This window comes from Micropterus salmoides, unplaced genomic scaffold, assembly GCF_014851395.1.
Source record: "Micropterus salmoides isolate LMB-PRFRI ecotype aquatic unplaced genomic scaffold, ASM1485139v1 Ms_hic_scaffold_5, whole genome shotgun sequence".
Classification (NCBI taxonomy): Eukaryota; Metazoa; Chordata; class Actinopteri; order Centrarchiformes; family Centrarchidae; genus Micropterus; species Micropterus salmoides.
The window spans coordinates 39,302,483-39,329,990 of record NW_024044237.1 but is presented as its reverse complement, the minus strand read 5'-3'; the positions used below and the strand labels follow the sequence as shown (position 1 = coordinate 39,329,990).

General features: G+C 41.6%; 1 protein-coding gene across 1 annotated transcript; it reads left to right on the top strand.

The window, feature by feature from the left end:
- The first annotated feature begins 445 nt into the window (after window positions 1–445).
- On the top strand, window positions 446–27,060 carry LOC119889331 (excitatory amino acid transporter 5-like). Its single transcript, XM_038700260.1, has 11 exons — window positions 446–1,061; window positions 9,499–9,578; window positions 12,753–12,968; window positions 17,717–17,759; window positions 17,847–18,054; window positions 18,311–18,410; window positions 21,282–21,515; window positions 21,608–21,802; window positions 23,304–23,438; window positions 24,971–25,073; window positions 26,908–27,060. Exons 1-11 carry the CDS (start codon window positions 771–773, stop codon window positions 27,058–27,060), a joined length of 1,758 nt encoding a protein of 585 aa, XP_038556188.1. The 5' UTR covers window positions 446–770.
- Window positions 27,061–27,508: the final 448 nt, after the last annotated feature.

The window sequence follows — 27,508 nt, the reverse complement described above, 5'->3', positions numbered from 1 at the left end:
ATCAAGATCTAACTTTACTTCCTTAAGAAGGATTTTCTGATCTGAGTCTGAACAAAACATCTTTTTGCATCACTTTGATGCTTTCTTGTAACTTGAGTATTTCTACACTGTGGTATTAGTACTTTAACTTCAGATCTGAGTACATTACATTTACATGTATTCATTTAGCTGAAGCTTTTATTCTCAGTTGCTCTACATGTCAGAGGTCGCGCGTCTGGAGCAACGAGGGGTTAAGTGTCTTGCTCAGGGACACCTTGGTGTCTCAGTGGATCTAACCCGGGTCTCTCACACCAAAAGCTTGCGTCTTATCCAGGTTGACAGGTTTTAAAGACATTCTCAGAAATGTTCTGCACATTCACAAACTTAAATTCTCATGTGTTTCTACAAAAGCTGGAGAACAACACAACAACAACCAATAAACACCTTTCAAACATCATTTCTCAAACTACACACAAAGGTTAAAGGTGCTCCGTGTAAACCTGCAGATCCTCCGACCGCTCTGTTGTCCTTTTGACCCTGACCGTTCATCCAAACGCAGTAAAGCGGAAACAACAACGGGACCGGGTCCAGCAGCAGGGCCAGATGCCACAACAAAGGCGTGTGAGACGTTGTCCCACCTCTTTAAGCCTCTTAGTGCCTGTAAGTCTGCCTGCCTGCCTGCAGCCGGCCTGCAGGGCTGCCGTTGGCCCTGATCACACCGTGATGATTTAATCCCTCAGTGGAAAAGGTTAGCTCTCCTTCTCTCAGGCTTGTCACCCTGCCAGCCGCAAATGCACAGAGAGGAAGACCAGAAGAAGATCTGGAGGGCGATGGAGGAGCTTCTGTTACCGAGCGGCGAGGAGGAGACCCTCTCCGAGAACAGTTCGCATGTTCCCGGGGACGCGGGGAGGACGGTGGAGGACCAAATGAAGAATTTTGTCAAGGCGACGGTGAAGGAGGACCTGAGTAAGAACGTGAGGGATTTCTTTAAGAGGAACGGGCTGCTGACGCTGTCGGTCATCGCCGTGGCCACGGGCTGCATGCTGGGCTTCATGCTGAGAGGAACTCACCTGTCCACACAGGTATGACTCACCTGAGGGAAGGTTTTACTGATCCTGTACTTTATTTCTTTTAGCTGCTCAGACTCGTGTTGATACGTTTTTTGGACACATTTTAGACAAAGTGACTTTATCACATGAATACTCAACACTTTGTTCGACCCACCGTGATGTTCAGTTTGTGTCTCACTCACAAAGGTAAAGATTAAACTTGGTAAAGCAGAGGCTAGTTAGCATTAGCACTGGTGGGAACTGTTGGGTCTCTGTAAATAATATAACAGACAGTATTCTCTATAAGAAAAGTGCAGTGTTGTTCTGAATTGGCGTTAAAAAATAAAACTGAATTGATTCCAATAGACGTTACGTTATTTTCTGTCCAGGTTTCAGACTCAGATGATCATGTTGCAGCTGTTTGTTTACATGTTAGCCACAACTACTTTATAAGGCGATAACATGTCGGATGACGTGTTTACAACCTGTTCTGCTGCCCCAGGTGGGCGAAAAAATATCTAACAGATTAATATGTCCCGTTAAGCTCCCATGTTGATGTTTAGGGCTCGAACATGAGCAAGAAATTGTTATTGTCCCAAATTAAATTAAATGACAAATGGCAAAATGGCTCACTAGCGCCCCCTAAAAAGCAACCTGAATTAAATGGTCATTTTGTGTTTTACAGGGTGCGTACTTTAACAAACTCCTCTTACAGAATTAATCCGATCGATTTCAAATTTTTGCTGTGCAATCTAAAGGCATTGACGATGAAATGTTGTGCTATCTGTGAGTTTTTGTCCATGAGCGTGTCCGTGGCGTGGCGTTGAAAATCGATCATTCGCCTTGAAACAGGAAGTTGTTGTACATGCTCAGATCTGCACCAAACTTTATGTTTTATAAGAGTCCCGCCCTGAACACATGTACATGGCAAAATCACAAAATGTAATGGCATAAAAATCATTTGATTTACATGTTATTTTTCAATTCAAGTACTGATACAAACATAAATTTAGCAGGTGCTGTCTAGTGCCACATAGGTGGAGGTGCATCTCACTGACATACCCCAATGTGCTTCAGGGCGCGAGGGCCCGTCCAACGCTTCTTGTAGCTTTAATTTCCTTTAAATTCCGGTCAGGACTTCAAGCCTGCTCCCAGGGTGACACTTCCTTTAAGGGTTCCCTGTTTTTGACTAGTAGCAATGTTTTAACGGGTGAGTGACGAGTTTGGTTTGTATTGTGCAAGAGGACGCACGTTCATGCGAGCGAGCGAGCAGGCCGGCCACGTGGGATACACATTCCTGCCAACCGCTTCAAGCTCTTCTTCTTATGTAAAAAGAAATGTCACTGTGTGCTTCCTGCGTGGAAGAATTAAACTGCTGTCCCGCAAACAAGGACAAAAACAATGAAATGCACAGAATAAAAATGCATGCGTCAAAGCTCAAAAAGTCGCACAGGGAGCTTTAAATTTCCCCTCATGCCTTCCTCCGTGTTGACACTTTCACGCTGCTTGTATGAAACAGTGTCAGCCTAAACAGCCGCAGAGGGAGACTGCAGCCAATCCAACGTCATTAATCCCTCCTTTCAGTTACTGGCTGCCAGCCTCTCAGAGAGTTTCTCCTTCTTGTCTTCTCTGCTGAGGAGCTGAAAGTGAAACAAGTTCAGTAATAAAACGCGGCAGTAAATCAAGACGCTGAGCTCATGTCCTCTGTATTTATTCTGGCAATAATAATTTACTCTTTTAGACACCTGAAACGGACGCATCAGGTATTTTAAGCCTCCGCACGTTTAAATATGACTTCATTTAACGCAGGCCGACATTAAAGAGGTCATATTCTGCTTTCCTTTATTGTGTTAAATATCTTTTTTTGTGCATGTAATAGGTTTGCAAAGTTAAAAAGCAACAACGGAGCGTTCAGTGAAACGAGGCGCTGCAGCAGTGTGCAAATGCTGAACCTGGAAATGAGCAGAATATGACCTCTTTCAAAATAAACCACTGAAGCTGTTTAGATTTAATGCTGGGTGATAAAATGCACATAAATAATTAAACAACAAACTGTAATACACTTCTAATGATCCATCAGTTAATGAAGCTGCAACTATTTACACGATCAGTCCTTCAGTTTCAGAAAAGTACTCGGATCCTTACTTTAGTAAAAGTAGTAATAATAGAAGTAAAAGTCCTTCAGCACAGCAGATTCTCTGAGCTTCTTCAGTTACGTTTGTCTGTAATATCCGTAAGTCAGTTCAGCTGTTAGTTAAAAATAGTTCTGTTTCTGTGCGAACTGACTTTCCAGGAAGAATTGATCCGTCTCAGACAGACTGTATCGAACAGCGGCTGGAGATAGTCTGCACAGAAACATGGAGGTCATTGAGCCACTTAGACAACATGTGATGTCAAATGTGAAGTCAGACCGGCAGCGTTGGCAAAGTACTTATAGGCAGGTCCTGCCACTTGGCCGCCATCTTGGCAACGCCTCCGGGCAGCTATTTGGACCAATAATATCTGAATGAATGGCGAGAGAGCCAGAGCTGCACGTTCACTGGTCACTGGGACATAAAAAACACATGAATAGAATCAGCATTAAAATCAAAATTAAAAAGTTGGACAGCTTTGCCCCAGAATAAGGTTTAAAAAGCGTTTCTCCCCACCGGTTATAGTTCTACGCTTCTAGTGAGGCATGCGCAGTAGAGCCGCACGATTGGCTGAAAGAATCTTTCCCTCCTCGGCTGTTAAAAAGAAGACTATTGGCTTTCTAATGGGAGAGGTGGGACAACGCCATCTTTGGCGTTACAGGCCTGTATCTATATAACGTCTCTGGCGTTGGTGAGGAAGCAGAAAGTAAACCAAGTCACCAGATCTGAGGTTTCTTTAGTTTCTTCATTTATCTTATTGTATTTCAGTGGTGGAAGAAGTATTCAGACCTTTTACTTCAGCAGGAGTAGTAAAACAGCAGTGTAGAAATACAGAACCAGAAATACTTTATTGATCCCTGAGGGGAAAATTGTCGCGTTACAGTTGCTCACATTGCTAAAAATAAAAAACAGGATAAAAGAAATAGAGAAATACAAATTGGAGTGTAGAAATAAGTGCAGTATTCTCCAGTACGTGACAGAAGTAGCATGAATAAATATTAATATAATAATGAGTGAACTGTTACAAGTAAAAATCCTGCAATTAAAATGTACTCAAGTAAAAGTATTACACCAATACCAAAAGTAAAAGTACTCATGCAGAATAATATATTTTGTAAAGAATAATTTGATTCAGCAGAAAGAAACATTAGTTTTCAGATAAATGGAGTGAAGTAAAAAGTACTAGATTTCCCTCTGGCATGTGGTGCAGTAGGAAGTATAAAGTAATAAACCCAACATTTTCAGGGGAAAAAGGTTAATAGATTTCACTTACAGTGGAAGTCTGAAGAAGGCCAGTGTTTAGAAATAGCACCCTGAGCAGAGGCTCGCAGGCTCGCACTGCTGGACAAGCAACCACCAGCTGAGTGTTTGAACTCTTTATAACATGTTAAAATGGCACACCGGTGGCGTGTTTCTCAGGCCACCGCACACAAAAGTTCAAGCTTGACAGCCAACAGAAATGCAGCTGATTGTTTCTCCATGAATACTAACAGCTCTGTCACGTGTTTCCCTTTTATTTTGAAGTTGCTCTGTCCCTGGTGTCTTTGTCTGGTTTTGCTTCCTGTCCTTGGCTGCAGAAAAATCAAAAATCAAATCAGTGTGTGGGAAACACTGAAATGAGACATTACATTTACTGTAGAGGTCATCCAGCTTCATTGAGGCCTTTATTAAGGAAGAATCTGTGACAGAAGTAAATCAATGATATTGCTGAAGGCTGCAATACATTGGCCAAAAATAACTAATGCAAACTGAGCATTTGACGTGAGCCTACACGCTGCAACACGATCCTCACTTTGATCATTTTACAAGACCAGCAATGCAGCTCGCATTGGGTCTCAGTTATTGTTGACAGTTCAAGACATAGACTACTTTGATTTTCTAATCGCAAAGGCTGCGATTACGCTCTGGTCTGTCTTTTATCCGTCATGGTCTCTAATTTCTTTTCTTTTTTTTTATTGTATAAAATTCAAATACACTTACTGTCGAATAATGTTGTTGGAGCAGCATCAGATTACAGCAAAGCCAAAAGAAAGCAGGAAATTGTGGGTCTTATTCGGGTGTCATGATGTGCGTCTGTATTGCAGGATTTTGTTACATGTTGTCGATGGATTTTATCGTTTGAGAACGTGAGTCGCTTTAAATGTTGCTGCCGCAAGGAATTGTGGGACGGCATTATCTCCTTTCCTTGACCTCATGACGTTTTCCGTTAAGGTCAAGGAAAGGTGGTTAGGAAAGGAGATTTTTTTTTTTTTTTACTTTTCGACCGCAGCCCTGGTGTAAAAACGCTAAAGGAGATAAGAAAGGAAGCACTGAGGCACCTTTCCTCAGCTTTTAGAGAATTCGACCAGCTCTCATCATGGCTGACACTGAAATACTTCACTCAGTTAGGAATCTTCCTGAGCAAAAAAGACTTTTTGACCGCAACCCTTGTGTCTCTGGGTTGCTTGTTTGCACCGGCCCTGATGTGTTTCACCCGTGTCTCGTCTCTCTTCGTTGTTTCTGCAGACGTCTCGGTGGCCAGCCTCGAGCTTCCTGGTGTTTTATGGAGCAGAAGAAAACAAGTACTGCAAAACTTACAACGACATATATGTTTTAAATGAAGAGGATGGCATATTCACTTGTCTCTTTGGAGCTGCTCACTTCCTCAGCAGCCTGTAACTTCAGTTTCTGTGTTCCCGACAGATCCCTTTTAATGTGCCGTTTTGAATGACCTAAAACACTACAGTTCCCATGAGCACTAGGGAGAAGGCTCCATAGACATCTAGCAACGCACCACAGCTGCCGCAGTGATCGGACAAGTTTAACAAAGATGAACTTTACTCACTCTACTGGAAGCTAGAGCTGTAACAATTAATTGGATAATCGATTCGCTGTCAACTATTAAATTAACGAGCAAATATTTTGATAATCGATTAATAATTGGTTTGAGTCATTTTTTAATAATAACTTATATTTATATAGCGCCTTTCACAAGACCTAAAGATGCTCAACACATAATTGCAGACCGAGCAACAAAAAGTCATTCAGGGTTGAATGCCTTTGTGAAGAGGTGGTTTTAGGAGTTTTTTGAAGGTGTCCAGAGAGGGAGCATTTCGGATCTCTGTGTGGATGGAGTTCCAGAGGGTGGAGGCTGCGATGCTGAAGGCTCTGTCCCCAAAAGTCCGCAGTCTGGTGCGGGGGACAGAGAGCAGGCCCTTGTCGGAGGACCGCAGGTTCCTGTGAGGGGGGGTAGGGGTGGAGAAGGTCCAGTAGGTACTGGGGGGCAGTGGCATGGAGAGATTTATAGGTGAGGAGTAGGGTTTTGTAGGTGAAGCGGAATTTGACCGAGAGCCAGTGAAGCTGAGTGAGGATTGGGGTGATGTGCTGCCACGACCTTGTGTGTGTGAGAACCCTGGCAGCCGAGTTCTGGACGTATTGTAACCTGTCCAGGACCTTGCTGGGAACCCTATACAGGACACCATTACAGTAGTCCAGGCGGGAGGTGACGAAGGCGTGGATGAGATACTCTTCCACAGAGTCTGAGAGTGATGGTCGAAGTCTGGAGATGTTTTTGAGGTGGTAGAACGCAGATTTGGTAATAAGTTTGACATGTGACTGGAAGGAAAGGGTGGAGTCCAAGATGACACCAAGGTCGTGGACTTCTTGGGATGGAGAGATGGAGCAACCATCCACTTTGAGGAGTAGATCACCACACTATTTTTCTGAACTCATTACTACACATAAACACAATCCCAGGTTTTCTGTTCTAAGACTGTGGATCAGCTGGTAAACCCAACCCCTCCTTGTGCCTCAGCTGGAAGTAATGATGACTGTGAATTGTTTTTATCTTATTTTACCAATAAGGTGGTGTCAATCAGAGCCTCTATTACCCTGTGGCCTCTTACTCAGAGGTTCCTCACCAGCAACAAGAGAGTTTTAACCAGTTTTATCCCATCGACTTGTCTGAGCTTTTAAAAACAGTATCACAAATGAGAGTGTCCTCCAGCCCACTTGATGTAATACCTACAGAGTTTTACTGAAAGTAATGGATTCTGTTGGGCCCCATTTGATCTCTGTTTTCAACAGCTCCCTATCTACTGGTTGTGTCCCTGATTATTTTAAAACGGCTTGCGTGAACCCACTTTTAAAGAAACCTGGTTTAGATCCCTCCCTCCCACATAATTTTAGACCAATTTCAAAACTGCCTTTTATTGCAAAGATTCTAGAAAGAATTGTGTCCAAACAGCTGCTCACTGTGCTGGAAAATAACAAAAATATTTGAAAAGTTTCAGTTTCTGGTTTCAGGAAGTACCACAGCACTGAGACTGCCCTGCTTAAAGTCACCAATGACCTTTTAATGTCTGCTGATGAAGGCATGTGCTCAGTCCTTGTACTCCTGGACCTTAGCGCTGCTTTTGACACCATTGATCACAACATCATGTTAGACAGACTGAGGCACTGGGTGGGGATCTCTGGTACTGCCCTAGAATGGTTTTCATCCTACCTGTCAAATAGGAAGTTTTGTGTGTCTGTAAACAACTATGTCTCCTCGTTCTGTCCAGTTAAATATGGTGTGCCTCAGGGGTCGGTCTTAGGACTCATTTTTTTCCTTGTATCTGCTTCCCCTTGGACATATTATCCATAAAGATGGAATTTCTTTTCATATTTATGCTGATGACACACAAATATACTTGCCCGTCAGATCCACAGACCCTGGAATGCTGAGTTCACTTAACAACTGCCTTTGTGAAGTTAAAAAATGGATGTCAAATAATTTCCTCCAGCTGAACTCAGACAAAACAGAAATCCTGGTCATCGGGTCTCAGCAGATGGCAAAACAAATACTGCCATCTGCTGGTTCCCTAGTAAATCACATTAAGCCTGTGGCAAAGAACCTTGGTGTTGGTTTGATAGTAATTTAAATTTCGAGCAGCACACCACAAAACTTGTTCAATCATGTTTTTATCAACTTAGAAATAGAGCAAAAAATTCGATCTATGTTAACTTTTAAGGACACCGAGACCATTTTACACGCCTTCATCTCATCACGCCTGGATTATTGCAACAGCCTTTTCACCTGTTTAACCCAAAAATCTACTGATCGACTCCAGACTGTCCAGAACTCAGCTGCCAGGCTTTTAACCAGAACAAAGAAATATGACCACATTACTCCTATTTTAGCTTCATTACACTGGCTCCCAGTATGTTTTAGAATTGAATTTAAAATTCTATTGATCACTTTTAAAGCTCTTCATGGCCTCTCGCCTTGTTATATTTCTGACCTTTTAGTCCCATACGCACCAGCACGTACCTTGAGATCCTCGGGCAGAAGTCTGCTGTCTGTTCCAGAGTCTCGACTGAAAACTAAAGGGGACAGAGCGTTTGCTGTCAGGGCCCCGAGGCTCTGGAACAGCCTGCCCGAGGAAATCAGGTCGGCTGTGTCAGTGAACTCTTTTAAGTCCCTTCTTAAAACATACTTTTATAGGAGAGCCTTTCCCGATCTTATTTGACTTTATTTTATCCCTTTTATTTTATTCTATTTTACTAATTTTATATTTATCTTAAATGTGTATTTTAGTCTTTTCAATGTTTTCTTGCTTTTATCTTGTATTGATTTTGTATTATTGTCTTTTGGGTATTATTGTCTTTACACTTGTTAAAGCACTTTGTAACTTGTTTTTGAAAAGTGCTCTGCAAATAAAGATTATTATTGTTGTTGTTATTATTATTATTATCCTCAAGAGGAGCGGCTTGGGAGCCACTACCATTAGCTCCGTTTTGCTGCTGTTTAGCTTGAGTAGATTGGATGACATCCAGGTTTTTATTTGAGGGAAGCTGAGTGGATGGTTTGGTGCTGATATACAGCTGTGTGTCATCAGCATAACAGTGTAAACTGAGACCATGGTGACGTATTATCTGGCCGAGGGGGAGCATGTTAATGGTGAAAAGGAGGGGTCCAAGCACTGAGCCTTGTGGCACACCTTGTTTGACTGGCCCCAGTCAAACAAGGAAGAAAATTATCTAATTCCAGCGTTTAAATGTGAATATTTTCTGGTTTCATTCCTCCTCTGTGACGAGTAAACTGAAGCTATTTGGGTTGTGGACAAAACAAGACATTTAAGAACGTTATCTTTTGCTTTGGGAAACACTGATCAACATTTTTGACATCTTTCGGACACTTTTAGACTAATTAACGACTAATCAAATAATCGACAGATTAATTAACTGTGACAATAATCGTTTGTTGCAGCTCTACTGGACGCTGCTTTATCTCCTGCCAACTAAACGATGACAACGTCACGCTTTTATTTTGAAGTGACGTGTATTTTCTAAAACGCATCTCTCGTTTATCTCCGCAGGCAAAGATCTACTTCTCTTTTCCCGGAGAGCTGCTAATGAGGATGCTGAAGATGCTCATTCTTCCCCTCATCACGTCCAGGTGGGTCGATGTGACGCTGAAAATCACCCTGCTGAGGGGAGATAATCCATCACAGTCAGTGTTTACTCGACTGCTTTTACGTGTTGGACCCTTTCTGACATTTAAGGTTCCTCTACTGCAGTGGTCTCCAGACGTTTCTGCTCCTCACAGCCCTCTAACAGACTTTATGGGGAGTGTTTAGCTCCAGAGAAAAGTCAGTGGTTGTGCTGAATCCTCAGGACAGAATCTTGGACTCGTCTGTGTTTCACTTTGGTCTGTTTTGTTTATATTCCTGATATGTTCCACAGTCTAATGTGTGTTGTGTTCAGGTGATTTAATGAACACAGTGAACAGTGTGTCTGTGCAACGTCACTCAGCTCTGCTGCTGCTGCTGCTGCCTTCCGGTGTCTGCGGAGATTAAAATAACTGAAGGAGAAACTTTATTTCAGTCATGGAAGAATCACTGATTTATTTATAAATCAAAGATGATTACAGACGTTCCATCTTTAAAGCGACATAATAATAATAATAATCCTTATTTGTAGAGCACTTTTCAAAAACAAGTTACAAAGTGCTTTAACAAGTGTAAAGAATAATACAAAAAAACAAGATAAGAGCATGAAAAATTTATATAGAATTAGTAAAATACAATAAAATAAAAGGGATAAAATAAAGTCAAATAAGATTGGGAAAAGCTCTCCTATAAAAGTATGTTTTAAGAAGGGACTTAAAAGAGTTCACTGACTCAGCCGACCTGATTTCATGTGAGATGTGGTGCTTTGAGCGATTTGGGACCGTTTCAGAGTGAACTTCCCCGCTGTTATAAATAAGGACAGCAGGAGTTATTTTCCTGTTCTGTTACCTGTTGTCCCCCCCCCCCCCCCCACCACCTTCTCTTGCAGGTGTTCTCCTCTCTCTGTGGTGTTTGTTTGCTCCCTCCATCCCCATGCCTTCTCCCCCCTGTCCGGCCCGGTGACAAATCCATACATATTTAAATAAATAATAAAACAGACAAAGGAGTATATTAATATAATGTTAAAGTAAAATCTGTCTACAGGGCAGGACAGGGTTAAAATAAATAAATGAATAAAATAACAGATAAGGACTTCTGTGCATGCGCATTGTTATGATTACATTAGTTATGATGAAAAACTAGCAAGTCGCCGCCTTTGCTAACAGCCAAACACAATACGAGTGCGACAACACAAGACAGAGCAACACTACTGAGCAGTCCAACAGAGAGACGTCAAGCTCGCCGTCTGTCCTGCAGACTTTTATTTCACTGAGCTCTCGCTAGTGTTGTAGTCCAGACCGCCCAAACCGAGACCAAGTCAAGACCGAGACCAGAGTTTATCAAGACCGAGATTTTAGGGGCTGAGACCAAGACCAGTTCCCCACATTACATGGCACACAAAAAAATCAGAGGTGCTTCTCAGATTGATCTGAAAGATCCACATTCCCATTAAAACTCGCAAATATACAAACACTAAGAGCTGAAATCAACGTAAGCAACGCTCCTTTTCCATGTTTACCATCACCGGTAACAACGCATTTTTATTTAGGGTTATCTACATCCACTCAAAGTTAGAATGTTAATAAATACAGATAATGCAAAAGCAATTTATTGATATTACCAAAGTTATGGACTTGAAATAAAATCCTGAGTTCTCAATGCCAGAGACCGAGACAAGACCGAGTACAAGTGCGGTCGAGTCCGAGACGAGACCAAGACCTTTAAAAAGTGGTCTCGAGACCGGTCTCCAGTACTACAACACTAGCTCTCGCTCAGTCTCTCTCTTTTTCTCTTCCTCGCTTCCTCCGTCAGCGTCCTCTTCGGTCTCTTGGCCTCTGACGTTAGTTAACGTTACGTCCGTAGAGGCTGCTCAGCCCCAGTCCCAGATTTACTCTTCTCCGGTCTCTGTCTTCCTCCGACATCTTCTTCAGTCTCTTTGCAGCCTCTGATATCCATACTGAGAACACACAGCTAGCTTCTTCCAGAGAACTCACACTGTACATTTTATCCTTGTTGCTTCCTCTTATAGCTCGCTGAAGAGTGTCGTTAAGTGTTGTGAGGTTATAAAGCAGCAACGCTGTTCTCGCGATCCTGCCCTGAAATTCAATCCTACGTAGTGCCAGACATGATAAAAGACGTCATTCTCCAAATTACATGATAAAATTACTACATAGTGTCGCTTTAATCACATCTATTGGTTGGAGAGTAGGGCTGGGCAAGAAACCAATAATGATAATTATCACAATATAATATTTCTCAATAACAATATAAGTCAATAAATGTTTGATTTATTTAATTTAAATCACAAACAAATTAGCACTTCATTTTCTATTAAGATATTTATTATGTTGAGGAAAAGGGGCTGAAAAAATATTTACTTTTTGTTATAATTTGAATGTTCTACCTCAGATTTGTGAAGTGATCCACTTTTTAGAAGCAAGTGTTTGTCACGTTCAACCACAATTAACTATCTGGTTTCTTCAAGTTTTCACTCAGGAGCAAAAATCAGCCTCTAAACTTGAAAGAAATAAAGATTGTACCTTTATCGTGATAATTACCGATATCGAATGGTTTAAATTTTTTTTGTCACGATAACATTGGAGAGTGTTTAATTAAAATTATTTTAAAATTTACATTTTAAGATTATTCTGTGATTTCTACACATTTGCTGCAAGTTTTTAGTTTAGCTTTTGTCAGTAAAACTACTAAAGTGGCAGCAGAAGGACGCTGCACCAGAAACAGACGTCAGCTCAAAAACACATTTTCCACCAAAATACCAACAAGCTGCTTCATCTGAATGAACCTCCCACCAGAGCTGAAGAGTTTCAAGGTCAGGAAGATGCCAAACTGTCGGAACGCTGCTTATTCCCAAATAATAATAAGTCTTCAGTCATGCTAGCAGCTGTACTGTGGTGCTTTGAGCTAAATGCTAACATCCTTTTTAGCAGGTATAATGTTTATGATGTTCACCATCTTAGTTAGCATGCTAGCATTTGCTAATTAGCATTAGACAGTAAAGAAAAAAAATGCTGTCTTTCTTTCTGTTTTGAGTCTCGCCGAGGTGATTTTCATCAAACTGAACTTGAAACCTAACAAACATGTTACGCTAGCTGTCTCCACTCGCTTCCTGTCCTTATGCTAAGCTAGGCTAAACGCATCCTGTCCGTTTGTCCTGTGTGCAGTTTGATGTCGGGTCTGTCGTCGATGGAGTCGAAGGCGTGCTGTCGTATCGGCGTCCTGACCGTCACCTACTACCTGTGGACCACCTTCATCGCCGTGGTCGTCGGCATCGTGCTCGTCCTCATCATCAAACCCGGCGTGGGGACGGAGATGGAGAGTCACCGGCTGGGAGCGGGGCCCGTCATGACCTCGGCCGACGCCCTGCTCGACCTCATCAGGTGAGAGAGGTCAGCTTAAAGGTGGATGTTCAGAGGCCATAAAGTATCAGATGGGGGACTCTCTGGAACCAGGACAGCCCGCCTCAGCGCATCAGACGCTGAATATCTTCCTCTGTCATTTTGAAAAGATGCTGCCTTCAAATGAAACCTGTGAGTTTGTTTTGGGGGGAATGTAAGTAAGGATACAGGCTGGATATTGATGACTGCGATGTGCGTGACGGTGCACAGCTCAGCAGCGAGCGCACTTCTGGTAAAGGTTGAAGGCAGCAGGCGGTGTTGAGGTTAAAGTTTAAATTGGAGACGATGTTATTGGTTGGAGGTTTTGCTTGCTGTGCGTCATGCTCAGTGTTGCTTCCAAAATGTAATACATCATAGATTATTAGTTACTGTCATTTTAGAGTAATTAATTATATTACTGTCTCTGAATTACAATGCTTTTCACTACTTTTGACCTGACTACCTTTCACTGCAGTTTAATGAGCGCATTATTCAGGTGGGAAGGTGTTCCACTGTGCACATTTACACCTGAGGTACAGCATCATAACTTTATTGATTATTTAAATCTCCGGCACAGGTTCGGTCAGGATGCACTGACAGCAGCCTCGCTGATCAGGAATGGAAATCGTGGTCCATCCATGGTGATAAAGATGCAGAAAAATAGAAATGCAGGTCAAAATATTTTAGAGACCGTCTAAAATTTTCTAAAGTTTTCAGAGGAGCTCCCATCTTATTAAGACCTGTAGTTTGCACCTTCTCTACAATCTCAACCACTGAACTCCAGCAAGGGCGTCACTTTGTGTTGAAAAGCGGTGGGGACACAGGGGCTCAGATCAGGGGTGTGAAGAGACACTTCACGATACGCGATATTAGGTTCACCAGAACGAGACTAAAAGATGCTTAGACAGTGTTTTAAAGATATCCTCAGTGCCGAGCTAATCGTCCCTGCTGAAGCAGCACACATGCAGGCACGATTTAGTCGTCCCTCCTCCTTTGTCATGTTCACAGGGAGAGAACGGGAAAAAAAAGAAACTGTGTCAAAAGCTTGTTAAAGTTACTGATCGTTTTTAGGTTGTTTTATAATCAGCGCTTGTTTTTTGGGTGTTTTTTTGCTTAAGTTCCTTTTTTTGGACAGTGCACTTTTGCTTCTTCTACATTTTAATCGCATTGCCTGTTTTCTTAATGTGTAAACAAACCTTTCTAAAGGCATTTTCATTTGTTAGTTAACTGCAAGCTGTATTTCAGAATGTTTTTAAACAAAGTGTGCTTTAAAAAAGTGGTGGGGACAATGTCCCCAGGGTCCCCAGAGTGAATGACACCTATAAACTCCAGCAACAGGAAATAACGCTACTCTTTTCACGGTGGTAGGATGACCAGACGTCCCGAAAAATCCGGGACAGTCCCGAATTACGAGCAGTTGTCCCGACCCCTTTCCGGTTTGTCCCGAAAATTAGACCTAACATGAGTTTTGAGCCTAATTAAACATTAAATATCGTATATGATCGTTGTGTAGTTCTCTTGCTCCAGCAGGGGTTGCAGGTTATCTGTACATTGTGTCAACAGCATTGGTGTGTTTTATTTTTTATTATTACAACACAATATCAGTATTTAATTTTTTTAATAAGAGAGTTATCATCAATACCGTTGGAAAGAACTCAGGACTCGTGGCTTTCAGGCGCTTCCGCGTAGTTTAGAAACCTCTGAGTTTCCTGGCTGTAATTAGCGGCTGGATGTTGACGAACGCTGTGTTTGTTTGTGTTTGCAGGAGGAAGCAGCAGGTGTTTATGAGGGAGGAAACATGGCAATAATAAATCCTTCAGTGGGTTAAACTCAGTGTCAGCCTTTCACTGCACGGGGGGGGGGCGAGGTTGTTGATCATTTAAGTGAATTATCAGCCACAAACTGTCAATCATTCTCGGAGTCGGCCTCTCAGTGACCCGAGTTTTGGACTGTTGGAAATAAAAAACAGGACATTTGAAGACGTCAGCTTTACAGAAATAAATAAATGATAAATTTTGACAGTTTACAGACAAAACAATGAATTTATTAATAAAATTGTTGGTAGATAAATTGATAATTAAGGTAATGTTTAGTTGTGAATAAAGAAAACACTAAAAATACAAATAATGAATTTATTGATGCTCAGAGGGACGACCTCGCTGTCAAAAGAAGTAAAAGTTAAATAAATCTTAACTTTAATCATCTTTAATCAGTCCCTCCAGGCTTTCAAGGGCCTTTTTTCAGATTTTGCAGCAGCTTTTCTAAAAAATAGTGATGAAAGTTGCAATGTTCTTTTTTGCTATTAAATTGTGGGAACAAGTGAAAACAGCAAAGGTGGATTTTAAACTTTAGAAATATAGTTGAAAAGGGCCTAACCCTAAAGCGCCTGACATACTTACTTTTCAACAATGTGTAGGCGTAGACAGGTGTCGGCGAAGCGAACGACGTTGTTCACATACTTGCCTGCGTACTTTGCGTGTACCTGGAGGATTTAACCTGAATCCACTAGGACCGGATCATCTCTCGAATTTGCACATTGTAAACAAACTAAACACGGCGACACTGGAGCAGGTTGTGGCTTTAATGAGACGTCATAACGATCTCAGTAATTGCGGACTAGCTCCAGGAGTTTTATTCTAAACAACCCGCCATAAATCTTTCTTAAATCTGACCTTCTTCTTCTTTTGTGTTTAACGGCGGTTGGCAAACCCACTGCATATCGCCACCACCTGGCTGGTGTTTGGAGCAGGAGTTTGCGCGTAGCGTTAATTTCTGCAGACGTGCACAACCTACGCTCCAAAGCACGGACGCCATCTTGCGGACCCAAACGCGTAGTTAAAAGAAACAACTTATACTTAAGTCGTTTTAATAAAAGGTCGGCTAATAAAAGTGCAGTTTCTCTGTGAACAGATCAGTTTGTAGAAACTCGGTGACTGACAGACCGGAGCGGCCGAACAACACTTAGATCAACAACAAGTAGTAGAAAACACACAAACACACATTAATCCAGTTACAGACCGGGCTGATCGGTGTATTTTTAGTAATCCTGCAGGGATAAGTGACAGATTAACTGAGTCAGCGGCGGTGCCATCAATGATCTCTGCTGCAGCACGTTGGCAGACCCAGCTCACGAGCAGGTCGAACGCATCATCATCCCGTTGACCTCTGACCTTCCTGGTGAAGGTCGAGTGATCTCAAATGTTTTCCCTCCTGATTCACCGGCGTTTACCTTCCTGCCGTCCGGCGTCACGTCGGACGTGCTGGATCACGTGCACGCGCTGAAAGGGCCGGGAGCCACTGGTTTAATATATAACCATGCTTTGAATTAAAGTTTATCGTACGTTTTTAATGTTAAATCTTGATTTGTTAAGTTGTTAGTAACTAAATAAATGTTACAGCGTGACATGAAAGCTCAGATTGTTTTGTACTTCATTAAATGTACTTTACTGTAGTAAACTAAACATTTCCACGTCATTTACACGACTACTTCTTCACTGTGGCAGCAACCTGTACCTGTTTCTGTTGTCACAACATTAATACATCAAAATGTCATGAATATATTAGGTTATATATTTATTTCACATCAGTGATTGTACTGGGATTATCATGAGCGACTTGATATCACACCAAACCCGTCAAAAGATCCCCAAATTACACAAAACCTTTTTTTTTTTTTTACATCTTGTGTCAGATTAAACTAAAAGTACAATAATCCTCATAATCAATGAATCTGCTGATTATATTCTCAATTAATCAATTAATCGCTTTGTCAAAATAACATCAGAAAATGTCATTAAGTTTCATTTTGTCCAAAATCAAAATAATAATTAATTTACCACGATGTTTAGAGGAAAGTCATTTGAAATCATTTTAAAATGTTTTACGTATTGATTATTGATTAATCGACTGGTAGTTGCAGCTCTATCAGTAAAAGGAATCAGTAAATCACACAAACACACGACTATATATGTGTGTGTGTGTGTGTGTGTGTGTGTATATATATATATATATATATATATATATATATAGATCAATAGATAGATACATTAGGGCTGCAACGATTATTTTCATTATCGACTATCTGCCGACTTTTTCCATGATTAATCAACTAATCGGTAAGTCTATAAAATGTCAAGACTTTAAATGACAGAAAATATAGCAGCAATTCCTCAAATTAACAAGATAAAACCAGCAAATTTTTCACATTTTTACTTTATTATCAAAATTGTTGTCAATTAATTTTCTTTCGACCGACTAATCGAATAATCGTTGCAGCTGTAATATCTATATATTTATATTTGATCTTTATTTACAACTGTTTCTCTTATTTTCTTACAGTATATTGTGTCTTTCTGTGCTTTTGCATCTGTTGTGTATTCTTGTATCTGGAGCTGCCGTAACAAGTGAATTTCTCCTATGTGGGATCAATCAAATCTTATCCTCTTGCCCAAAAATCACCAAATTATTCACAAGTGTCCAGCTGAGAAGTTTTATTGAGGCCGTCTCCTCTCAGAACTGTGGAACAAATTATTCATGGTCCTGGTCTTGTTAGAAGAGGAAGTGCGTCCTTTTCCATCGGGCAGCTGCTGGTCTGGATTCATTTGTTTTATTGATCTGTTTTAGGGTTTTGATGCCGTTGATCATAACATTTATTATTCTGCTTTTATCTTAAACTCAGGCTCAAATATTTGAACATCGCAGCTTTGTGTTCTCGTCATTTTGAATCACGCGTCTTCTCTTTGCCTCCACAGGAACATGGTTCCCTCTAATATAATCGAGGCCACGTTTCAGCAGGTGAGACGATTCACGCGGAGAAAGTTTAGCACTTTTTCAAATCGTCTCAGAACTTCCTGTAACAAACCCGACTCTGTGTTTCTGCAGTACAAAACGGACCTGGTTCCCATCCTCAAAGTCCCGACCAGAACCATCCAGCCAAACTTCGTGTACGTGGTCCCCCACGAGAGCGGCCCCGAAGGTCGCACGGTGTACCTGGAGCTGACGCCGCCCCCAGAGATCATGTACAAGACGAGTCCCGGCAGCAGCCAGCAGATGAACGTCCTCGGCATCGTCATCTTCTCCGCCACCATGGGTGAGCAGAACGACGCACGCTTATTGCGTCCTGAGGTTTTTATAAGAAACGCCGTCTTCTAAATTGAGCTGGTTGTTAAACAGATCAGACGTCTGCAGTTTCTGTAGTTCACTCTTTTGTGAACAGGTATAACTTCTTCTACCCATAATCCCTCCCATTCCTCCCCCTGAACAAACCACAGTGGCGTTTTCTGATTATTCTTATAATAATAATAATAATAATAATAATAATAATAATAATAGCTGTGTTGTTGTAGGCCTGTTGCTGGGCAGAATGGGAGAGCGAGGAGCTCCACTGGTCAACGTCTGTCAGTGTATCAACGAGTGCGTAATGAAGATCATCAACGCTGCCGTCTGGTGAGAAGAACACACAGTACACACAGTACACGCTACAGTACACGCTACAGTACACACAGTACACACAGTACATGCTACAGTACACACAGTACACACAGTACACACAGTACACGCTACAGTACACACAGTACACACAGTACACGCTACAGTACACACAGTACATGCTACAGTACACACAGTACACACAGTACACACAGTACATGCTACAGTACACACAGTACATGCTACAGTACACACAGTACATGCTACAGTACACACAGTACAGACAGTACACACAGTACATGCTACAGTACACACAGTACACACAGTACACACAGTACATGCTACAGTACACACAGTACATGCTACAGTACACACAGTACATGCTACAGTACATGCTACAGTACACACAGTACATGCTACAGTACACACAGTACACACAGTACATGCTACAGTACACACAGTACATGCTACAGTACATGCTACAGTACACACAGTACATGCTACAGTACACACAGTACATGATACAGTACACACAGTACACACAGTACACACAGTACATGCTACAGTACACACAGTACACACAGTACATGCTACAGTACACACAGTACATGCTACAGTACACGCTACAGTACACGCTACAGTACACACATTACATGCTACAGTACACACAGTACATGCTACAGTACACACAGTACACACAGTACACACAGTACATGCTACAGTACACACAGTACACACAGTACATTCCACAGTACACACAGTACATGCTACAGTACACACAGTACACACAGTACATGCTACAGTACACACAGTACACACAGTACATGCTACAGTACATGCTACAGTACACACAGTACACGCTACAGTACACACAGTACACGCTACAGTACACACAGTACATGCTACAGTACACACAGTACATGCTACAGTACACACAGTACACGCTACAGTACACTGGCCTCTTTAACAGCAGACATGTTGTCCTGTGGAGGTTTTCTGATAGTACCCAGAGGTTTTCAGATAGTACCTAGAGGTTTTCTGATAGTACCCAGAGGTTTTCTGATAGTACCCAGAGGTTTTCTGATAGTACCTAGAGGTTTTCTGATAGTACCCAGAGGTTTTCTGATAGTACCCAGAGGTTTTCAGATAGTACCTAGAGGTTTTCTGATAGTACCTAGAGGTTTTCTGATAGTACCCAGAGGTTTTCAGATAGTACCCAGAGGTTTTCAGATAGTACCCAGAGGTTTTCTGATAGTACCTAGAGGTTTTCTGATAGTACCCAGAGGTTTTCAGATAGTACCCAGAGGTTTTCTGATAGTACCCAGAGGTTTTCTGATAGTACCCAGAGGTTTTCAGATAGTACCCAGAGGTTTTCTGATAGTACCCAGAGGTTTTCAGATAGTACCCAGAGGTTTTCTGATAGTACCCAGAGGTTTTCTGATAGTACCTAGAGGTTTTCAGATAGTACCCAGAGGTTTTCAGATAGTACCTAGAGGTTTTCTGATAGTACCCAGAGGTTTTCTGATAGTACCCAGAGGTTTTCTGATAGTACCTAGAGGTTTTCTGATAGTACCCAGAGGTTTTCTGATAGTACCCAGAGGTTTTCAGATAGTACCTAGAGGTTTTCTGATAGTACCCAGAGGTTTTCAGATAGTACCCAGAGGTTTTCAGATAGTACCCAGAGGTTTTCTGATAGTACCCAGAGGTTTTCAGATAGTACCCAGAGGTTTTCTGATAGTACCCAGAGGTTTTCTGATAGTACCTAGAGGTTTTCAGATAGTACCCAGAGGTTTTCAGATAGTACCTAGAGGTTTTCTGATAGTACCCAGAGGTTTTCTGATAGTACCCAGAGGTTTTCTGATAGTACCTAGAGGTTTTCTGATAGTACCCAGAGGTTTTCTGATAGTACCCAGAGGTTTTCTGATAGTACCCAGAGGTTTTCTGATAGTACCTAGAGGTTTTCTGATAGTACCCAGAGGTTTTCTGATAGTACCCAGAGGTTTTCTGATAGTACCCAGAGGTTTTCTGATAGTACCCAGAGGTTTTCAGATAGTACCCAGAGGTTTTCAGTCGGGCTGTCCCGACTAAGGATTTACATAGTCCAATCGGAACCGTCACGTCCTGCCTGTAGTCGCGTGTGTTTTTGTGTGTGCGGCGCCTCTCGCCTGTCATTCACCGGTCTTGTGCAGAGTTTTTGCCGACAGCTGAGCGCACGTCGCGGTTCCTCGTGGGTCTATTTCAAGTAGCCTGCTGTTTAAAACCGATATCATTTTCTTTGTGTGGTTCATCAACCGTGATAAATTATCCCCAGTGAAGCTGGAGCTCCGTCTCTTCAGCAAGTGTTCCTCTTCCGCTGCCTACACGTGACGCCCCGGGGTTATGGTTACAATTATGGATTTATTCACGCACTTTAAAAACATTTATTGAAAGTTTAAAGTTTATTTACAGCATTAAACGTTGAAATGTTTATTGTAACAGGCTGTATATTAACTTATTGGGAGAAAACTGGTAGTTCTGTGTGAAATCAGACGTTGAGCGCGAAGCTTCGACTGTGAGTTTGACAGTCGAATCAGGCTCCGCCTATCGAAGCATCGAATCTGCAGCTATTCAGGGTCAGCCCTTGTTTTCAGGGGCAGGTTTAACCCTTTAGCTTTTATCTGCAATGTCCTCTAGTGTCCCTATCAGGCTAAAATCATCCCCTGACCTGGTCCTTGACAAACTATCTGGCTGGATTTCTATTATATCTGGGGTGGATATTCCTGATCCCCGGAGGATCGACTCTGTGATCTTCCTCCAGCGCCGCCCTCGGGACAGACCTCACATGTTTAGCTCCACGACCGGTGAGCCTCACGCGAATCATCAGGATGTCGTTTTGTTCCGTCCTCTCAGGTACTTTCCGTTTGGGATCATCTTCCTGGTGGCGGGGAAGATCCTGGACATGCAGGACCCGAGCACGCTGGGGAGGAAGCTGGGCTGGTACGGCATCACGGTGCTCGCCGGGCTCTTCGTCCACGGACTCATCCTCCTCCCTTTCTTCTACTTCATCCTAACCAGGAAGAACCCCTTCTCCTACATCCGCGGGCTGCTGCAGGCCATGGTGATCGCCCTGGCCACCTCCTCCAGGTCAGAGTCCAGGACCGTCCTCGGTTAACCTGCTGGTCTGTGGGTGTGTTCAGGTTGTCACTAAGGTTTAATTTGACGCCCTTCTTCCTCAGCTCTGCCACTCTGCCCATCACCATGAAGTGTTTGTTGGAAAACTGCCACGTCGACCGGCAGATCGCGCGGTTCGTCCTCCCTGTGGGCGCCACCATCAACATGGACGGCACAGCGCTGTACGAGGCCGTGGCGGCCATCTTTATCGCTCAGGTTAATGACTACGAGCTGGACTTCGGCCAGTTGGTCACCATCAGGTAAACCAGCACAGACATGCTGAGACTGTCTCTAAGACAAGTCGGGAGGTTTTGAGCGACAGGACAAACAAAATGTCAAACTTTTTCTCAAACGGAAAGAATCTTATCCAAAGGGTAACAAAACAAATGTCTGTCAGATTGCACCCTGTCAAAGAGCCTGTTTTTTGCCGCTGACAGGCTCAGACTGTTATTACTATTATTAAGTGTCATTATAGAAAGGATCCCTGCAGAGAGAGAGATTTTTTAAACAGTAAGATCTTTTTTTTTTAACCAGGCACAGTTACTATATCGCTCTCGTCAAAGCCACCAGACTCCCTTCACAAAAATAGTACTTTTACCTCTCTGGTTCACCGCTGCCTCCGTCGGTTAATTTGTGTTATGGTGTGACTTTTGTGTTTTTAACCCTTTAAAAACACGAAAGTCACACAATAACAGAAACAAACAAACCGAGTGAAGCAGTGCTGAACCAGCAACTCCCGTGATCTGCAGAGTAAAATGACTGTTTTTATCAATGGAGTCTGGTGACTTTGACAAGAGCGATATGGTAACTGCTTCTGGTTAAACAAACAGGGTCTTCCTCCTTAACAAAAGGTCTCTCTCTGTAGGGATCCTTTCCATAATGCTGTCAAAGACTTGTAACAACAAGCTGAGCCGACTGCAGCGCTCGATACTGGACCAACTGCAAATCTGAAATACCCATAAAACATCCTAAACTGGGAACATCTGATAAAATGTCCTGTTACAGTATTCTTCATCCCCACTATTAATATGCACAAAACCAACTGGCCAGGTTACCTGAGCACTAGGGCTGCAACTAATTTTCATTATCGACTAATCTGCCAACAATTTTCACGATTAATCGACTAATGGTTAAATCTATAAAATGTCAAGAAATTGCTTCTTTGGTCCAACCAACAGTCCAAAACCCAAAGACTTTACTATCATAAATGACAAAGAATAGCAGCAATTCCTCAATTTAACAAGATCAAGATCATTTTTCACATTTTCGATTAATAAATGCCTGAAACGATTAATCGATTATCAAAATAGTTGTCGATTAATTTTCTTTCAACCGACTAATCGAATAATCGAAGATTTTAACATGCTCATTTGAAGAAGCGCCCTCAGGCAGAACTTTCTTTAACAGTGTCAAAAGAATGAATTTAAAGGGGACCAATTATGGTTTTTCATATTTTCTGGCATTTCTATAATGTTACAATGTCAGATGTTCATGTTAAACATGACCGCAGCTTCAGATAAAGAGTATTTAACAGAAATCCCGTGGGCTTAAAGAGACAGGAGCATCTACAGCTTGTTTCAGACAGAGGCTGAAATGAAGAGCCAGTATAAGATAGAAAATTATTATTATTCAGGATCAGACCTTCACATTCAATCTCAGTCTGCTTTGGTTTCGGGGTCAGGTTTATTTTACCTGGGTCAAAGACAACAAGCCTGCCATCAGCTCTAAATAAATTAAATTATTCTTCTGTCTGTCCGGCAGCATCACAGCCACAGCCGCTAGCATCGGTGCAGCGGGGATTCCTCAGGCCGGTCTGGTTACCATGGTGATCGTACTGACATCCGTGGGCCTGCCGCCAGATGACATCACACTCATCGTGGCCATCGACTGGATCCTGTAAGTTACAGCGCTCGTAATGCAGAAAGGTCTTAGTATTATTTACACTTTAATGTTGTGGCGCGTTAACATGGAGCTCCCTGTTTCCAGTACACAGATCCTGTACTTGGGTAAAAGTACAGATACCTTTGCTAAATATTCAAAGTACAAAAGTACCTGCTTTTAAAAATATACAAATATCAAAAGTAAAAAGTACAGTTCTGTGTGTCAGGTGTTACTGACATGACAAACCGAATTTATAAATACAGCAGGCAAACTGTGCTATTTATTAAACACTGTAATTATAAACTGCTTCCAATAAAAATTGAACTTACTCAGTTATATTTTTGTGTGTGTGCAGTGGAGGACGAAGTATTCAGATCCTTTACTTCAGTAAAAGTGCTAATACCACACTGTAAAAATACACTGTTACAAGCAAAAGTACTGCATTGAAAACTTTACTAAAGTAACAGTATGCAAGTATAATCAGGAAAATGAACTTTAAGTAGCCTATTAAAGTAAAAGTAGAGATACCTTTCCTTCATATAAGTCTTTAACTTAAATTTGTACTTGAGTCAATGTGCAAAAGTACCTGCTTTTAAACATATACACGTATCAAAAGTAAAAAGTACTATTAGTATACATTATTAAAAAAAAAACAGCAGCAAGTGTAATCAGAAAAATGTACTTAAAGTATTAAAAATAAAAGTACTCAATGTCCTGTGACTGTTGTACTATTATATAAGTTTATTATTATTCCTCATCATTATTGTAAAGCAGGATGTTGCTGCTGTAGTTGTTGAGCTCATTTTAACTCTTTAATATCAGAGTGCAGCTGAGCTGATTATTTTCAGTCTGGATCAGTCAGCTGAATATTTTCTCCATTAATCAATTTCGAGCCCATGAATTGAGCCCAAAGTGACGCCTTCACAGTGCTTTGTTTTGTCCGACCAACGGCACAAAGATCAACATTATTACAAATAAATTCAAAGGAAAAGCAGCAAATCTTCACGTCTGTGGAACCATCAGATGATTTTACATGAAAAATGTAAATGTAAAAGTTGTTGTCGGTTAATATAAATGTCAATCTGATAAATGTACCAGCTGTACTTGTATAAAATATTCTCTAATAGTTTTAATTTATAACTAAACATCATATTTTATAAACTCTGACTTTGCAAAGAAACTGAAGCTGTCAGTAAAAAGTACAAGATCTCCCTCTGAGGTGGAGCAGAAGTAGAAAGTGGCATGAAAAGTAAATACTCAAGTAAAGTACAAATACCTCAAATGTGTGCTGAAGTACAGTACTTTAGTAAATGTACTTAATTACTGCCCACCACTGTCTGTTTTATATTCTGCCGGGTGGTCAAATAAATAACAATAATTAATTCAGTAATCACAAGTTTTGTGTTTAATGTCTGAATCTGCAAAGTAACGTGTAACTCCAGCTGTGTAGTAGCATCACATGGTAATAAGGATGTGAGTATAAAATACTCCATATATTATATATATTTTGGTTTCACATGTATCCTCCTCCCCCCCCGTGTCTGCAGCGACAGGTTTCGGACCATGATCAACGTTCTGGGCGACGCTCTGGCGGCGGGAATCATCGGCCACCTCTGTCGGAAAGATTTCCCCCTCAGTGAAGCAGGAAAAGTAAAAACACAGTCTGTAATTTTGACTCTGAAAAATGTTTTGACTTGTCAGTGTTGGCTTTTAAAACATGTCTGTCTCATAATATTGCTGTTAAAGAGTAATATAGCATTCATTATATAGTATAATATAATAATATATATATAATAAATATACACTTCCCATTAGTGTTCTGATTTTTGTCATTTATTACTTTAAATTTATTTCCCATCAGAAACTGGCTTCCATGGAGGAAAGTTACTGTAAAATGTTAGAATAAATTAACTAAATTAACCTTTCCATTACACCTGTGAGCTGTGACTTCCTTAATGCCTGTAGTGTTAGATTAGATTACAGCAGACTTTGCTGAGGTCAGACCAACAAACACAAGAGATTAAAGCTCTGACTGTCAGCTCGAGTCTTTGTCAAGCCCTCTGCAGCGCTCCCTGTTGCCGGGCAGAAAAGTCCATTAATATCCAACTGAGAAATACTTTAGTTAGTTTAACAGAATTATTTCTAAAATCACTTACAATCACTCACCATCACAGTAGCTGACAGCCCGACACGCTCAGCTTGTTATTACAAGTGTCTGACAGCTTTATGGAACGGATCGCTCTTATTTAAGAGTAAGATCCTTTCTGTTTAACCAGAAACAGTCGCTATATCACTCTCGTAAAAGCCACCAGACTCCCTTGACAAATATAGTAATTTTACCTCTCTGATCTACCACTGCCTCCATCAGTTATGTGACTTTGGTGTTTTTAACCCTTTAAAAACACCAAAGTCACACAATAATGCAAACAATCTAAGCAACGAGGGCAGCAGTAGACCAGCAACTCCTGTTAATGTGAAATGACTGTTTTTATCAATGGAGTCCGGTGGCTTTGATGAGAGCGATATAGGGACTGTTTCTGGTTAAGCAAAAATGATTTTATTCTTAAAAAAAAGGTTTCTCTCTGCAGCGATCCGTTCCATAATGCTGTCACACACTTCAGCCTGTCAGCTGCAAAAACAAGTTCTTCAGTGGACGGACTTTGACGGGGAGCAATTGCCCATAAAGATTAGATTGCAGCCCGGTTTCGCTGCTGCAGACTGCAGTACAGTAACTGTGACACAGCCCACTGGGGATGTTAAAACACTCAACCATAGCAGTCCTTCTGGGAGTTATGACCAGTATTGGTGAGTAACTAGTTACATGTAATTCAGTTATAAAATAAATGTAATCTGCAACAGTTACTGGGTAAAAATGTGTAATTAAATTACAGTTACTTATGAAAATGTTCATGATCACATTGGGGGGTAACATCTGAATATATCTGTAAAAATCTCGGCTTTATGTTGAATAATATTCATTTTGTTGCTTTGCATGTTTTTCATGAGCACACTTAGTGCTTACTAAAGTTTGATACTGTTCTGATTGGTTCTCCGCCCGTTTTAAACTGTCTTCAGAAAACAGTTGAGAATATTCATTACAAATTTAGAAAAGTAGGCCAAAAGTAATTAAATGTAATTAAGTTACTACGCTTTGATAAAGTAATTGAAACAGTTCAACTACTATTACGTTTCTAATAGGGTAACTTGTAATTGGTAACCTATTTATTTCCAAAGTAACCTTCCCAACACTGTTTGCAACTCAGTCAAATCTGAACTGTCAGACATCATACACGTATTTTTGGATTCGGTGTGATTTAAACTTTCCGTGGATATAACATCTCTGATATTCTTGCTGAATAAAAATCCAGTAATCTTCTTAGAAATCACAGGAAAAAAAGACGCCCATCCCCCAAAGCATTATAAATTACAGCATGGTTAACGGCCGTACAGTGTTTTATTGTGTCTTTGTGTGTTTCCTCTGCAGAATGTACCGTCTTACGGCACTCAGACTCCTCACAACAACTCCCACAGCGTAGACGTGCCAATGACGGAGATCCACACGCACAAAGACTGCATGTTCGACTCACCGGGCGAGAAGCACGCGCACACCGTCTACTACAACATCTGCCAGGTGTGATCGGAGGTGACGGATCTGCTCGCCTCAAAACCACCGCTGAAGCCCGGGAGAGTCCGGTCAAATCTCAGCGTGCCATCTGAGCAGGAGCGTTAAGACGAGACGGACTTTGTGGTAACAGAGCAGCAATCTTCTTAACAGGACGGGAGAGGAACAGGAACCGTGGTTTATTTGGCCAAAAGTGGATCGGAGCTTCTCGTGGAGCTTCGTTCTCCTGCTCGCTGACGACAAAGAGAACAAAAGCTCCACGGGCACGAGGATCAGGACGCCATTTTAATGATAACTCGCAAGCTAGCTGGAATTTTCGAAATTGAGACTATTGCTAAGTATCGAGCAAAGAAATCCAGCAGCATCTCTGCTTGTCACTGAAAAGGTGCCTGATCTGCACCAGAGGATTATGGGTACACGACGCCCTCCTGGGAGCACCTGCACAGAGAAAGTTACGCTGTCT

What these genes read in the sequence shown, in the direction of transcription:
- LOC119889331 (XM_038700260.1), top strand. Translation starts at nt 771, where the DNA reads ATGCACAGAGAGGAAGACCAGAAGAAGATCTGGAGGGCGATGGAGGAG. An exon ending in CTTCCCCTCATCACGTCCAG is followed by an intron (nt 9,579 to 12,752) that starts GTGGGTCGATGT and finishes TCCTGTGTGCAG; the next exon opens with TTTGATGTCGGGTCTGTCGT. An exon ending in CATCTTCTCCGCCACCATGG is followed by an intron (nt 18,055 to 18,310) that starts GTGAGCAGAACG and finishes GTGTTGTTGTAG; the next exon opens with GCCTGTTGCTGGGCAGAATG.